General features: G+C 31.7%; 2 protein-coding genes across 2 annotated transcripts; one reads left to right on the forward strand and one right to left on the reverse strand.

Moving 5' to 3' along the window:
• The first annotated feature begins 298 nt into the window (after window positions 1-298).
• Window positions 299-11,678, forward strand: LOC126742686 (cytochrome P450 4C1-like). The gene is made up of 10 exons (XM_050449449.1): window positions 299-585; window positions 3,154-3,531; window positions 3,586-3,655; window positions 3,707-3,833; window positions 3,888-3,927; window positions 6,599-6,702; window positions 6,756-6,824; window positions 6,887-7,052; window positions 7,109-7,288; window positions 11,479-11,678. Exons 1-10 carry the CDS (start codon window positions 402-404, stop codon window positions 11,646-11,648), a joined length of 1,488 nt encoding a protein of 495 aa, XP_050305406.1. The 5' UTR covers window positions 299-401; the 3' UTR covers window positions 11,649-11,678.
• On the reverse strand, window positions 11,663-16,408 carry LOC126742689 (cuticle protein 6-like). The gene is made up of 3 exons (XM_050449456.1): window positions 15,522-16,408; window positions 11,912-12,105; window positions 11,663-11,851 (listed from the first exon to the last, which is right to left on the reverse strand). The coding sequence occupies exons 1-3, from the start codon at window positions 15,712-15,714 to the stop codon at window positions 11,711-11,713; spliced, it is 528 nt and encodes a 175-aa protein (XP_050305413.1). The 5' UTR covers window positions 15,715-16,408; the 3' UTR covers window positions 11,663-11,710.
• Between the last annotated feature and the right edge of the window lie 340 nt (window positions 16,409-16,748).

Consider the following 16,748-nt stretch of genomic DNA (forward strand, 5'->3'; position numbering starts at 1 on the left):
CGCTCTATTTAATCTCATTAGTGTATTCATCTAAATTTCCCTTTTCTTTTTGATTGTATCGTATTACACACGTAACATGTAAATTTAAGACAATGTTTGGTAAACCTATCATAAGTTTGTTATATATACACAGTGGATGCTTTTTTGGCACTTGTGTACTGTTCGCAACCTGAACTTGTAATAAATAAATAAATAAATTAATAATTTAACTTTTGTAGCGGGTGGTTATACTACGCCACTGAATTGCATAACAGTTGCAATTAATAAAATATATATCTGCCAAAGAAAAAAGAACAGATTTCAAGATCAAACGAACGCAAAGCGAATTTTCCTTCTCGCCTGTTCAGTGTTACTCGAACATTTGAATTGACAGTTTTTTTTCTGCAATTAACCCAAAAAAAATGCATAATGCAAGCGACGGTATGTTGACGTTATCAACGATCGTCTGGGGCGGAAGTTTGTTGGTCGTGGCGTTTATTGTGAAATCCTTGTTCGAAAAAAGGCGAATATTCCAGTTTGCCAGGAACCACGGCGGGTACCGCTTTTATCCAGTTATCGGCAACGGATATCACATTATTGGAAAAAGTGAGTAGAATTAGTTCGTGTTTTTTTCCAAACTTGTACCGTTAATCGTTTGTCCCCTCATTAATTAAATATGGCGTGTTTGCATAGGGTCAAAGTTAATGACTAGGGTAAATATTAATTTTGTTAAAATCATTAAAATAAATTAAATAAATAATAATAGTAGGTCCCAAGTTGGCACCCTCGCCAGTCCTTTTTCTATAAAAACAAGAATGCTGAAGAGCTGCCTAACCGAGCCTAAATAATATGACCAACGATGACTAAAAATTTTACGACTATTAATATTTGTATAAATTAACCTAGGTTACTAGAATTTAACATTAATAATTAATATACAATATAACTGGATTAATATAATAAATCTAATAACTCCCAGGCGGTCAAAAATGTTGGACCCTCGTTGGTCCCTTTTTAGGACTGATTACAGATGTGTGGCGGGTCGCCTAGTTAATATCACCAACGATTATTAAAACCCAAGACCCATTTTTTATAAGAAAAGGTTTTTTTTAAGAATCTGGCGTAGTAGCTTACTGGTTGTGGCTTATTTAAGACGTTTTTAATAAAATTATGCCGAGGCAGTCAATAATTTTGGACCCTCGTTGGTCTCTCTTCAAGACTATACAGAAGTTTTGCGGGTTGTCTACCCAATATGGCGTGACACTTAGAACATATAACCAACGAATACTAAAAACCGAGACCCATTTTTTATGGAAAAACCTCTGGAAAGTTTTTTTAAGAAGTGGGATATTATTTTCATGGTCATGGAATTTATTAAAAAACCCGCTACGTTCTAAGACGTTTATGGTTTCACTGAATTTTCTTAAAATAGTCAAAACAAGTCAATTATTTTGCACCTTCGTTGGTCTCTTTCATAAACGCATAGATGTATTGCGAGTTGCATATACAGGGCCGAAAATTTTTTAAATGTATATTAGTATTATTAATATTTTTACTCATGAATGTAGATTATTAGAATTAATTGTCAATAATTATTACTTAATTAATAAATTGAATCACTTCGAGGCAGTCAAAAATGTTGGACCCTCGTTGGTCTCAAGATGGCTGCAGAAGAGTTGCGGGTTGCCTATTGACATGACTTTCAATGCTTAAAATATAGGACCAACGATTGCTAAAAACCAAGACCTATATTTTATTGAAAAAAAGTCTGGAAAGGTTTGTAAAAGAAATCTGAAGAGTAGTTTACTAGTTACATCTTATCTAGGACGTTTATGGTTTTATCGTTAGCCAAAAATAATGTGACCAACGAAGACTAAACATTTTTTTTTCAATTATTTATTTAACTTTAATAATTATTTATAAAACTTAATTAATAAATTATATAATTCCGTGGCAGTAAAAAATTTTGGACCCTCATTAGTCTTTTTTGAAGACTGCTGCCGAAGTATGGCGGGTTGCCTATTGACCTACTTGATACGACCTTAATACGTTTGACCAACGATTGCCAAAAACCAAGACCCATTTTTAATTGGAAAATTTTCCAAGAAATCTGAAGAGTAGTTTTGCTAGTCATGGCATCTTATCTAGAACGTTCATGCTTTTATCGAATATTTTTAATTAATCCGAGGCAGTCAATAATTTTTAACCCTCGTTGGTCTCTGTTCTATAAATACAGAGATGTAGTGAGGGTTATCTACCGGGCCTAGAGCTAGCCAAAAATAATATGACCAACAAGGACTAAATTTTTGTTTTTAAATTATTTTTTTTTTTAAATTTATTATTGCATATTATTTTTTAATATAAATATTCTAGTTTTAAACCCTCGTTGGTCTCTGTTCTATAAATACAGAGATGTAGTGAGGGTTGCCTACCGGGCCTAACGCTGGCTCTAAATAATGTGACCAACGAAGACTAAAAATGTTTAAAAAAATTCTTTTGCATGTTATTATGGAACTAATTAAATATAGAAAAAATTAGTTTAATTTGAATAATTATTATAAAAACTTAAATATGTCCGGGGCAGTCAATAAATTTAAACCCTCGTTGGTCGCTTTTTGTGTTGTGGGTTCCCTACCTGACATATGGCCTTACACTTAATACGTGTGACCAACGATTGCTTAAAACCAAGACTCAGTATAATTTATAGAAAAATCTCTGGACATTAAAATGATCAAAGAGAAATTAAGTTTTCTTCAAAAATTCTCTTAAAAACTGCAGTCAATAGTTTTAGACCCTCGTTGGTCTCTTTGTTATAAACACAGGGTTGCATTGCGGGTTGTCTAGCCGCTATAGTGATTAACCTTAAACGAGAGGACCAACGATTACTAAAAATCAAGACCCACTTATTATATAAAAACATTTTTCTTAATAATTACAAAATACGCCCATAAATGAATAATAAATAATAAGCGAATTTATCATAAAGTAAATCCATTTTTTTGCTTTAATTATTATGAGATTATGGAAATTGCGACGGTATTAATAGAAAACTAACTGTGAGACATACGTTGTCCTTGATATGATATTAAATGTCTAGAAACCGTTTATTGCGTTACGTTAACGTAACAATTTTTTTTTTATTATTAAAATGACTCAATAACGTCAATTTTTCAGATATTTTCCATGCCATACAGGGCATAATCGATAAATTCGGTTTGCCGTGTAACATGTGGCTGGGACACGATTACCACTATATAACAGCGGACGCAGCCGAGATAAAAATCATCCTGAACCATCCCAACACTTTTGATAAAGCGACGATTTACGGAAACCTGGAGTTGGCATTTAACCAGTCGCTACTATTGGCCCCAGTCGACTTGTGGAAGAAAAACCGAAAGTACCACGCGAGGAGTTTCAGTCAGCCGGTCCTGAACACTTTCGTGCAATTCTTTTACAAAAAAAGCCAAATTCTTGTCGATACGGTCCTGAGGGACGCCCATAAGAGAGACACTTTTGAAATTTTCGAAACGTACACTTTTGACAGTTTTTGCGGTAAGTTTTGCACTATAGCAAGAATTTCATTAACTATCCAGTTGTCGTTTGCAGAGAGCATCATCGGTTTTGATTACGATTTACAAGTGAATCCTAAATGTAATTTAGTGGAATGCGTTGGGGAGTAAGTCATTTATTAATTGGTTTTGCAAGAAACTTAATAATAAGTTTATAGGATCCAGGCTCTTGGCGGTAAAAGACTGATCACGTATTTTTATTATCCAATGATCTTATGGGTGTTATCAAGCGAGGGCAGAAGGGTCGTAAAATGTATCAGGCAAGCGATCAAGTTTGTGTTGCAAGTAAGTGAAGGTCATCAAAGTATTTGATGCATTTTAAGTTAAATTAACTTTTAGGCCATAAAAGACAAACGGAAAATATTCGCCGATAGTCCAGGTAAATCAATTATACCCAAATTAATTCAATCAATCCATATAAGCTTCATTGTCATAAGAAAGCTGTAAGAAAAAAAACAAAAAAATGAACAAACCATAATATAGTAAGAATGGAATAAAACTAGATTTAACATGTAATACAAATAAACAAATTACAATATTAAAATTCAAACTTGATTGTATACAGCTGTGTGAGATTTTGTGTGAAATGAATCCCTCGCTCCAATTTTGCAGATGTATCTAATAGCCCTTTTTTGCAGCCTAAAGACACTTTTGAAAAGTTGGTTTCAACATGCACCCCAGAAACATAATCCATACCTGAAATTTGATTCAATTAATGCAAAATAAGTATTTTTGGCAACCCTAAACTCAACTTCCTGGGACTCCACGTTAAGAGCATAACAATTTGATGCTAGTTTATTGCTTAGTAGCCTAATATGGCTTTCAAATTTTAATTTATTGTCTATGCCTATTCCCAATTTTTTAAAGCACTTGTACTTAAACTGCATTTAAAATTTATAATACTGGTTTTGGCAATATTTAGCGTTAATTTATTACAGTCACGCCATTTTTTTATCACAACAATGTCCCTATTTATTCTTTCATTTAGATTTGCAGCATTAATAACATGCCACAGCACTGTTGCAACATCTGCAAATTGAGTAAATTTACCTGTGATCTTTAAACTTGCCATGTCATTTACGTATGATATATTAAGAAAAACTTGCCTTTGGGACGAGGTTTGTATGATCATGACCATCACAATTTTTTCCTAATTTAGGACCTAAACTGTATCTCAAACTAAATTAAATTTTAAAATACCAGGAGAGCCAGGTTTTCAAGAGTTTTTAAAAAAAGTGATCTTTGTACAAAAATTATGGACAACCCAGATGGTATGTTTCCTGGAAACACACATATTGATAAGGCATATCCTTGCCTTACCTTTGTGTTAACGCCTTACAGGAAATATGGAATTACAATTACAAATTGTCAGGAGTTAGGAGCACGATTAAAAGAGGTTTTGCTCTTTTTGAAAAAAAAGATTTAGATCTCTCAAGTTTTTAGATGTCCAAAGACTAGACTGGGTCGTAAAATATACCGAGTGACACAGCAATAAGGGAACACTTAATAACTATTTTACTCACCTCATATAACAGCATGTTCAATTTTGCATAATAGAACCACAAAATAATGAATTAGATATGCCTTTTGAACTAGGACTGCATGAATTTGAAGAGAAAATCAAAAAGACAGGGTCAAATAAAAAGAAATGAAATTGATGCATTATTCCCTTTAGGTTAGAAGTTTTTGATGTATGTTGCCCTGCTATTTCTCTAATATGAATGTTAACAACAATTTTTTACTGAAAATGAACATATACATAAGTGATACTAATTACATTTTCAGTTTTTTAGTCATACCTGTTTTACCAATCATTGTTTGTTACATTATTTCTAAATAAGTTTTATCACTTTATTACCGTCATGTGAGCTCACACCGAAAACAACAATAAACAAAACATAAAAATCCATCTTGAAAGTAATAAAAACAGTTTTTAAACCATTGAAATATTTCTCTCTTAAATGTCATTTTCGCTTCATGTATTGAGGAGTTGGGAAGCAAAACCGAATAAATCCCATTTAAAACTAACGTTTTATAAGTAAACTTTGACATTTGGGGCAAAACAAGTTGTGCGTATTCTATTGCACTTTTTATTATCTATTCTAGTAGTTGTTATTTGGACGTTGAGTTCTGATTCCACGTGCTTTTAACTCCTGTAAGACCAGTCAAACAAAATGTTCTTAAAGTGTTTTTAAGTTCATAAGACATCCAGTCATTACAACAAAAGAAAAATACGTTGAAATATATTCAGAAGTGGGTTTAGTAAAAACACTGGGCCTTCACTGACAGATGTATAACGTTAAAGAACTATTAAAGGTACATGAAAAAATAAAGGGAATTTCATAATGCAAAAGAATTCACTCACAAAAAAAAATTGAGAATGAACATAACAAAACCACTGTTAAAAAATGTCTTAATTTTATTGGTTTACATCATTGGGTGACACAGTTTGGGAATCACTTCTTAAGAAGGGAAAATCAGACGACAACATACAGCTTAGAACGCTACCACTAAGTAATTTCATACCAGAAAAAAAGTTTAAATCATTTGATGGAGCATTTTGGGGAAGATTTTTTGTGATAAAAAAACTCGGAGCAAATGTGAATACTTTGGTAAATTTTGAAACCCAAGAAGAAAATGAGCTATGCGATTACCTACATGAAGAAAATGCAATACATCTATAATTTTCTTTTTATCACTTTTGTTAAATTAATTAACTTAATCCAGTTTGTTTAAAGAGAAATGAATATTATATTTTTGCTTGCTATGTCTTATTTCTGTGCAAAAACAGATATATACAAACTTTTATTGCTAATAATGACGAATTGTTATTTTTTTTTGTTTCTTTTTATGTTAATAAATTGGTCAACCCCGCTTAATTAAAGCTATTTTCTTAAAATATTACTATTTTTAAATATAAGTACACTGCGTGTTTCCTGAAAATTTTATGAAAGTGAATATATCCGGTTATGCACGCGAACTCCTCAATTAATGCCTACTACGATATTTTAAAATAATGATTGTTTAAACGTATTGTCCGTTTTATATAGTGATTTGCAGTTCAGCCCTACCGCTGCTGGATTCCATGCTAGCCGCTGGGGATAAGTTTACTGATAAGCAAATAAGCCAGGAAATGTTTCTGTTTACTACTGCGGTAACTTTTCCAATTTCCCCTAATAATTATTTTGATTATAATTGGTTTTTTAGGCCACAGACACGTCTGGATACACTTTGGCTTACTTCTTCACCATGCTTGGGATGCATCCGGACGTCCAGGTAAAAATCACTTCATTGCCTTTCACTTTCTTCTCGATTGTAACTAAACATTGATATTACAGAGAAAGGTGTACGAAGAAGTGATATCAGTGGTAGGTAAAGAGAGACCCATCTATTTTGAGGACTTACCTAATCTAAAATACACCGAAAGGGCCATTTTCGAGGCGATGCGCATCTTACCGGTGGTCCCGTTTTTGGGAAGGCGTGCCACAGCCGATACGGATTTAGGTACAAGCAATGGAACTCTTGAATAATGATTTATTGGAAAAAAAATTGGTTTTTAGGTGGTAAAATTATACCCAAAGGCTCCAACATAATTATCAGCACGTTCGACTTGCATAGGAGCGAGAAATATTGGCCGGACCCTCTTAAGTATGATCCCGATCGGTTTTTACCTGAAAAAGTGGCCCAGAGGGATCCCTATACTTTTATACCGTTTTCAGGAGGACCTAGAAACTGCATAGGTACCGTTTATTTTTTGCAATATAGTCAATGTAACAACAGTCTAAGCAAGTAAATGTATAAATAGCAAAAAAAAGGAGATGAAAGCAATTACAAACTGTCCAGATACAATTAAAGATATTAAATCGCATGAGTAAAACATTTCAAAAACAATATTAATTAATTCTAAATAAAAACATCTCTAATTAATACAGAAAAAACGAAAATAAGCTGCACTGCACTGCGCTTTGCATTTATTAGTTAAATGCACGAAACATTTGCTGCCCATGATTTTTATACAGGGTGATGGTATGGTTAGTCGTATATGGAAAACGTAATGTAACATTTTTTTTTTAATTTGGTAGTCATGGTAACTGACAATAAATTGTCAACACTGCAGCGTCGCCGCTTATATAGAAAAGTGTCAACACCCTTGATTTTTTAAATAGAACACCTGGTATATTTTTATGACTCTTTTTTAATCATACTACTGGTGTCTTGTTAAATTATTTTAAAAATATGTAAGGAAATTTTCATAATTTTTTTTTCACCGGTTTTTGGTTTATGGGTATTTTATGAAATTTTGGAAAGATAAAATCGACCTTTTCAAAAAATAATTGTTCTCTCAAAACCTTGTGATTTTTTTTTTGAAAAACGCTCGATTCTGTTTAATTTCACCAGGAAAAAAACTGTAGAAGTTTTCGAAATTTTGTTTCAACTGTTTTTTTGCAATATGGTCTTTTTGTGAAATTTTTGAGAAAAAAATCGATTTCCTTCAAAAATTGTTTTTTCTCGAAAATCTGTCAATTTTTTGAAAAACGCTGATATGTATCTCGTCAAATTATTTCAGGAATATGTTAATAGATTTTCAGAATTTTATTTCTACTGGTTTTTGAGTTATAGGTATTTTGTGAAATTTTTGGAAATAAAAAAGACATTTCCAAAAAAATTCTTTTTTTCAAAATCTTGTACATTTTATAAAAAACGTTAAAATATGCGTCCAGTCAAATTATGTCGGAAATATGTATGGAAATTTTCGAAATTTTATTTCAACTGTTTATTGAAATATGGGCATTTTTTGACATTTTTGAAGAAAATCGACTTTTCAAAAAATGTTTTTTGTTTCAAAATTCTGTGAATTTTTTTGAAAACCTCATATTAGGTAGATAACTTATCTTAGGAATACGTGTAAAAATTTTTAAAATATTTCTACATTTAATATATGAGCATTTTATGAAATTTTAAGAAAAAAAATTGAAAAATATTTTTTTTCTCAAAACCGTGTCATTTTTTTGAAAAACACTCAAATAGGTATCGAGTTAAAGTATAGCAGGAATATAGACGTAAAATTACCGGTAATTTAAAAATCGGTAATATTACGGTAATATTGGTAATTTATTTAAAAAAACAGCTTTTTAACTAATACTAAGGTTTTTGTAATTCAAAACTGTAAAAACATTAGGAAACTACTATGGGGACTCTGCACCATCCATTTCCATGGTAAAGAAGTGGTTTACTGAATTTCGATGTGGCCGTACAAGCACGGAAGATGCCGAACGTTCTGGACGCCCAGTCGAAGTCTCTACATCCAAAACAATCGAAAAAATTTACGATATGGTTTTAGCCGATCGGAGATTGAAAGTGAGAGAGATTGTGGAAGCCATAGGCATCTCACATGGTTCAGTAGTTTCAATTTTGAATGATCATTTGATTATGAGAAAGCTTTCCGCAAGATGGGTCCCGCGTTTGCTCACAATCGACCACAAACGCAACCGTGTGACAATTTCCCAGGAGTGTTTGGCGTTATTCAACCGCAATATGGACGAATTTTGCGAACGTGGATCCACCACAACACGCCGGAGACCAAACAGCAGTCAAAACAGTGGATTTCTCGGGGTGAATCGGCGCCCAAGAAGGCAAAGGTGGGTTTGTCAGCCAATAAAGTCATGGCGACCGTTTTTTGGGATGCACGCGGTATAATCCACATTGACTATCTTCAAAAGGGGAAAACAATCAATGGAGAATATTATACCAACTTATTGGATAGATTCAATGAGGAACTGAAAGAAAAAAGACCACATTTGGCCAAAATAATATTTTTTTCCACCAGGACAATGCAAGGGTCCACACATGTGCAGTTTCCATGGCAAAAATCCATGAATTAGGTTACGAATTACTTCCTCATTCGCCCTATTCTCCAGATTTAGCCCCCAGTGACTATTTCCTATTCCCAAACTTAAAGAAATGGCTCGGCGGAAAGAGATTTGACTCCAACGACGAAATCATCTTTCAAACAAATGCCTATTTTAATGACCTCGACAAATCATATTTTTGCGAAGGGATAAAAAAATTGGAGAAACGTTGGACTAAGTATATAGAACTCAAAGGAGACTATGTTGAAAAATAAAATAACTTTTTTATAAAAACCTGTCTTTTATCCAAAAAGTCACGGACTTATTAACCCGCCCTCGTAGTTATGTAATTGTACTTGCTGCTAACTATTTCACGAGCCTTTTTTATGTTAGCTCCGTTGTCAGTGACAATAGCCAAAAAATTTGAAGCTCCCAATTATTCCAATACTTTTCCAATTTCTGAGGCCAAAAATGTAGCTAAATGTCTGTTATCTTCGGTATGGATTGATTTATAAAATACCGGAAGAGGTGTATTAATAACAAAATTGGATATAGAGTCCTTTCTACAATTTGACCAACCATCCATTTGTAAGCTTAAGATAGGTGCTTCACTAATTTTTGAAGAAACTGCAGCTTGTACTCTAGTGTACTCGGATTCGAGTAGTGAATTTAACAACTGGTAACGAGAAGGCGGTTTATATGCGCATCTCATTGTTTTGAATACATCTAACCATACTAATATCTAATGGGGCTCCTGAGACGTAAATAGCCCTTGCCAGTATTTCATCAATCTTGTTGTTTTCTTGAGAGGACATGTTATCAATATACGAAGAAATTGTACCCTGTGATGCTTTAGATGTACTCGAAAAAGAAGAACTAGCTGAGGAAGGCACAGGCCGAACTAGGGAAGCTATTTCTGATTCTAAAGTCTCAAATGCGTGTCCCTGCTGAGAGGTTTCATAATCAGTAATTTCAGTATCACTATCTTCTAATACCATGAGGTCTAGTCAAATTAGTCGAGGAATGTGTGTAAAAATTTTCAGAATTTGATTTATACTGCTTTTTGGAGTTATAGGTATTTTAAATTTTTTGAAATATTTTGAAAAAAAAATTTTGTACACTCTTAAAAAACGTTTAAATAGGTGTCCAGTCAAATTCTTTCAAGAATATGTATAGAAATTTTCAAAATTTTGCATTTTTTGAAACTTTGAACAAAATCGACTCTTCAAAAAAAAATTTTTTTTGCAAAATTCTGTACAAAAGAGGTGAGCAGTTAAATTGTTCTGGAATATGTGTAAAAAATTTCAGGTATTTATTTTTGATTTGTTTTTGAGATATGCATACTTCGAGAAAATTTGAGAAAAAAATCTAAAAAATTTTTTTCTCAAAATTTTGCTGTTTTTTTGAAAAATAGGTGTGAAGTTAAATTATTCCAGCAATTTGTATAGAAATTAAAAAAAAATTTTCACTGGTTTTTCAGTTAGGGACATTTTGTAAATTTTCCAAAATAAAAAATCGATTCCTCCAAAAGTTTTTTTTTTTTCTCAAAACTCTTGATTTTTTACAAAACACTGAAATATAGGTCTAGTCAAATTGATCCCTTTGGAATATGTGCAGAAATTTGCAAAACTTTATGTCTACTCGTTTTTGAGATATGAATTTTGAGAAATTTTGAAAAAAAAAAATTGACCTCTCCAAAAATAATTTTTTTCTCAAAATCCTGTACTTTTTTGAAAACGCTAAAAGAGGTGTACAGTTGCTGGGATATATGTAAAAAAAATTAAGTTATATATTTTTGATTGGTTTTTGAGATATGCACACTTCGTTAAAATTCTTCTAAAAAATGTTTATTCTCAAAACTCTCCTAATTTTTTACAAAATGTCAAAATAGATATATAATTAAATTATCCTTAGAATATGTGCAGAAATTTTTAGAACCTAATTTCTATTGGTTTTTGAAACATGGACCTTTTGTGAAATTTAAAAAAAAAAATCGAACCTCTCCAAAAAAACTTTTTTTTTTAAAACCCTGAACCATCGACGTACTAAAATTAGAAAGGCATTTATTTTGTATTTTTCAGGTAAAACTTATTCGATAATGTTAATGAAAACCTGCGCAGCCAACGTGGTACGAAACTACGAAATGTCCTCGCCGTATAAATCGGTGCGAGACCTGCAACTGAAATCTTGCATCACCATGAGGACCATGCATCCCCTAGAGTGCCACTTTAGGCCCAGGAATTGTGACTAAAAATAATTAATAAATTAATTTTTAACAGTTTTCTATTTTAACGATATTTAATATTATGTTAGTTAATGCTCCAACGAGTTGGGATGTTGAGCCTCCCGCTCGGCGGCGATCCTCGCGTGTTCCTCCGCAATTTTTTCAAATAAATCGAAATGTTTGTTTTTCGCGTACTGCACCGCTCGGGTTTCCACAGGCAGGGTCGCCACCTATCGGAGAATATTTCAATTAATCTAGTGACGTTATTTAATTAATTACAAAAATCTTACTTGTGGCGCGTGTTGGTGAGCGTCCGCGATTCTCGAGTACTGCACCAGGTGGCGCTCCTTTGCCGCCGCCACTGCCGGCGTGTCGCTCGGTAGATCGGGCACGTTCTTATTCAATACTGGATGGAAACCGTATTGGTCGGCCACGTAATCGACTTTACGGATTTGGAAGCTCGGGTCTACGTACGAATATGAGCCTGAAATTAAAGTTTATTGACTGTCTATATGTCAGAACGTCGATGGTGTTGTAGTGATTTCGTCTATGGCAACCACGATAAGATTTTACAGGATAATTTTGACAGCTGTCATTTGAAAAAACAGAGGACGCCCGTCAAAATGTACCAAATTTAATCAAAATAATAATATCGGAATTTATTGGTTTTGTTAAGCCCTGTATAGTTTTTTTTCCAAAAAAGGTGTTTTTTAGAGCAGTGTAATTTAAGTTCTTGTTTTCCATGCATAACAAAAAAAAATCACTTCAACTGCCACAGAAATTGATTTTTTTTTCGAGCAGTGTATTTATTATTGTTCTGTTCCAGGCAGTTAAGAACTTTTTTTACAAACAAATTACTACATTTTAAAAAAATAACATCAACTACCTAAAAAATTTTTTTTGTTAAGCAGTGTACAAATGACAAAATTTTTAAGAAAAAAACACCTTGAAAATTTATTGATTTTTTTTTCGAGCAGTGTATAATATATATTTTTTTATTAAAGTGATTTTCTTAACAGTGTAATTTAATTCAAGTTTTCTATGTAGTTCAGAAGTTTTTTTACAAAAAAGCACTTTAACTGCCTAAAAACTAGATGGAATTTTTTTCAATTGAGCAGTGTATTTCAATAAACGATTTTATTTTTTCCAGGCAGTTGAGAACGTTTTACAAAAAAATTACTACATTAAAAAAAAATAACATCAACTACCTAAAGTTTTTTTTTCTTTGTTAAGCAGTGTATAAACAGAATAAATTGAAAAAAAAAATTACTGTTTAATCACTCGCAAATTTAATGATTTTTGTTAAGCAGTGTATAAATTACAAAATATTTAAGAAAATAATTACTTCTTAACTGCTCGAGTATTTAATATTTTTTCTGTTAAGCAGTGTATAGAACTTTTTTCTGACACGTAATTTTTTCGAAAGAAGACATATTTTTTTTGAGCAGTGTATTTTGAGTTCACAAAAATTACTGTTTGGAATGATACTATGAGTATGTATGAATCAACAAAAAAAAACTTTTTTTGTTGAGCAGTATATAAAAAACTAATTTAGATCAGAAAATTTTTTTTTCTTTTAAGCAGTGTAATTCAATTTCTAGTTTCCTATGAAGTTCAGAAGTTTTTTTCACAAAAAATTCGTATTTGTTTTAGTGTCGAGCAGTATATTCATCGATTTTATTTTTTCCATGAGCAGTGTATAAATTATACAATATTTAAATTTTACAATATTCATTTTACAATGAATGATTTTTTTGTTAAGCAGTGTATAATAAAATTTTTTCAGAAAAGTCTTTTTTTTTGAGCAGTGTATTTTCAGTTCATATTTTCCTTGTAGTTGAGATCTTTTTTTTACAAAAAGATTACTTCAACTGCCTAAAAAGTAAATGGGATTTTTTTTCGAGCAGTGTATTTATCATTATTCTCTTCCAATCAGTTGAGAACTTTTTACAAAAGAATTACTGGTTGGAAAAATAACATCAACTGCCTAAGCATTTTTTTTTTGAACAGTATATAAATGGCAAAATTTTTGAGCAGTGTATAATAGATCTTTTTTTATAAAAGTGATGTTTTTTGAGTAGTGTAATTTAATTAAAGTTTTCTATATAGTTCAGAAGTTTTTTACAAAAAAAAATCACTTTAACTGCCTAAAAACTACATGGGGTTTTTTTCCACTGAGCAGTGTATTTCAATTAATCGATTTTAATTTTTCCCAAGCAGGTGAGAACGTTTTACAAAAAAATTACTACATTTAAAAAAAAAATAACATCAACTACCTAAAATTTTTTTTTCTTTGTTAAGCAGTGTATAAACAGAATTTTTAAGAAAAAAATTACTTTAATCACTTGCAGATTTAATGATTTTTTGTTAAGCAGTGTATGAATGACAAAATATTTAAGAAAAAATTACTTCTTAACTGCTCGGGAGTTTCATGTTCTTTCTGTTAAGCAGTGTATAAAACATTTTTCCGGCACATAATTTTTTAAAAAGAAGACATATTTTTTTGAGCAGTGTATTTTAAGTTCACGTTTTCCTTGAAAATGAGAACTTTAAAAAAAAAATTACTGTTGAAATGATAACATTAACTGCCTAAAAGTTCAAATATTTTTTCTATGAAGCAGTGTATAATTAAACTTTTTTAAAAAAGTGATTTCCTTTGAGCAGTGTATTTTCAGTTCTTATTTTCCTTGTAGTTGAGATATTTTTTTTACAAAAAGTGCATTTCAATTGCCTAATAAGGAAATGGGATTTTTTTCGGGCAGTGTATGTCAAATTCATTATTTCTGTGCAATTCAGTTAAAGAGCAAAACTTTTAAGAAAAAGCTATTCTTAACTGCCTTAGAATTTAATGATTTTTTGTTGAGCAGTGTATAACAAAACTTGTGTGTGTATAATAAAAATAAAACAGTGTATAATAAAAGAAAAAGTTTTTTTTGAGCAGTGTAATATATTTTTTTTATGCAGTTGAGAACATTTAACAGAAAAATTGATGTTTAAAATGATAACATCAACTGCCTAAGAATTCAATTTTTTTAAGCAGTATATATGTAAATGGCCTAATATTTAAGAAAAAAATTACTTTTAACTGCTTGGGAATTAAATGGTTTTTTTTAAGCAGTGTATACAACTTTTTTTTCAAATTTTTTTTGGAGCAGTATAGGTCAAGTTCATGTTTATCATGCAGTTAAGAAGTTGTTTTAAGAATAAAAATCACTTTAACTGTCTAACAATTACATGGGATCTGTTTTTCAGTCGAGCAGTGTATTTCAATTGTTTGATTTATTTTTTTCCAGGTAGTTAGGAATATTTTACAAAAAAAACTACTGTTTGGAGTGATAACTTAAAATGCCTAAGATTTCCAATTTTTGTTTGTTAAGCAGTGTATAAATAGCAAAATATTATAAGAAAAAAGTTACTTTTTAGCTGCTTTAATGATTTTTTAAAGCAGTGTATAAAACTTTTTTTTCATATTTTTTTTCTATTGAGCAGTGTATTTCAATTGTTTGATTTAATTTTTTCAAGGCACTTGTTTGTTAAAAGGAAGATGTTATCAACTGCCTGGAAGAAATACGAAATTAAGTTTTTTGTTATTTTTCTTCTAACAGGTAGTTGAAGAAATTAGTTTCCCCTCTGCCCCAACTGTCCCAAAAAAATCGAATTTCTTATCTACGTTTCAGAACGTCGATGCCGTTCTCCAATGGAGCATGCGCCTTACAACCATCGACATACTGACAAATAGACAAATATTTCCAAATAAATTCCTTGCAGGTAGAATTCTATGAAGGATGTCAGGGTTCTTTTTACATAATAGTTCTTCGCCTATTTTCAATAAAATTTGACAGAGTGAAAAAACGGTCATAATGACGCCATTTTATATTTTCAAATAACAACTAATCATACCTTGTACTACCCCAGATCCATCGCTAACTTCAGAATGGGTCCTGTCGATGTGTCCCGGAAACCTCCCCGCGGCATAACCGAACGCGTAGGGCTTAGGCGGTGCTGGTGGGGTACTGTACTCTTCTTCCACTGGAATTATTCCAGCAAAAGATATCGACAGGACAGTACTAATAAGAAGCACCCGTGACAGCATATTTACTCGACAAATTTCAAATTAAAAATAGAAATTTAAATTGTATAAGCTACGACGACGTGCTTCGATTTTAAAATATGATTAATCGAGGATATTCGACTCGGATCGTAAGTGCGAGACTGAAAGTGAAAGTCTTAAGAAACCACCCAAAAGCAACACCAGAAGATGATCTTGAACTATTTTAAACCTCGTACGTAAATATGGAGTTTATAGTGTGTGAAAATGCTAATTTATACATAATAATTATATAGGGTGGCCACTATTTATCCCATAGTTATTAGTACCTCCAGAGTAAATAAGGCCCCTGGAATTGTTCTAGACATGCGCTCAGTATTAGGCCGCTTAGGTAGTAAGTTTTATTATCATCCTGTATATGCATTTAAGAAGGAATCAAATGCAATAATGATTAATGAACAATGTTCGGATCAACCGGTAAAGGTCACACCTTTACCGGTTTTTATGCGATGCTCATCTTGGTTTTTACAAGGTGTGAGATCATCATCATTTAATGGGGAGAACGATTAAATAAGCCAAACCTGTTTTTTTTTTAATAGGAATTCCTCTTGTATTGTAATTTAAATTCAAACATCTTTCACGAATTCCTGGTAAGGCCAGATGGCGCATCTCCGTGTAATTTTGTGACTTTTCGACTTTTAGCTGCAAATCCGCCTAAATGTAACAATTTTTGAAACATTCTCGAAAATAATAAAAAAATCTAATACAAGTAACATTAATGAATACTAAAATAAATAAACAAAAACAAATAAAGCTTCGAAACGTCACCGGTCACGATTAACAGTGACAGCTACCTAACCTCAAAAGTGACGAGAACTGTCAAAGTGCAGGTAATCAAATTAGAGTCTTTTTAATTTTCTTTAATTAACTAGACCAAAAACAAATAAAAAGGTAGTTTATCTTTTAAGCTAAAATAACCCCAATCGATATATTTATAACAAAATTAGTATTAAGAGCATAATTTTTTTTTAATGAAAAAGTCACTTGGGAAAACGCTAGATTGGGTGACGTACTGTATA

Source organism: Anthonomus grandis, chromosome 12 (genome assembly GCF_022605725.1).
Source record: "Anthonomus grandis grandis chromosome 12, icAntGran1.3, whole genome shotgun sequence".
In the NCBI taxonomy this organism is placed as follows: Eukaryota; Metazoa; Arthropoda; class Insecta; order Coleoptera; family Curculionidae; genus Anthonomus; species Anthonomus grandis.

Bases quoted from the DNA above. Each gene is read 5' to 3' on its own strand.
- LOC126742689 (XM_050449456.1), bottom strand. From the start codon at position 15,714: ATGCTGTCACGGGTGCTTCTTATTAGTACTGTCCTGTCGATATCTTTT. The intron at 12,106-15,521 runs GTATGATTAGTT...CTTTAATTTCAG, and splicing joins TGGATCTGGGGTAGTACAAG to GCTCATATTCGTACGTAGAC. The intron at 11,852-11,911 runs GTAAGATTTTTG...ATTCTCCGATAG, and splicing joins CTCACCAACACGCGCCACAA to GTGGCGACCCTGCCTGTGGA.
- LOC126742686 (XM_050449449.1), top strand. From the start codon at position 402: ATGCATAATGCAAGCGACGGTATGTTGACGTTATCAACGATCGTCTGG. The intron at 3,834-3,887 runs GTAAGTGAAGGT...ATTAACTTTTAG, and splicing joins CGATCAAGTTTGTGTTGCAA to GCCATAAAAGACAAACGGAA. The intron at 6,703-6,755 runs GTAACTTTTCCA...TTGGTTTTTTAG, and splicing joins TGTTTCTGTTTACTACTGCG to GCCACAGACACGTCTGGATA.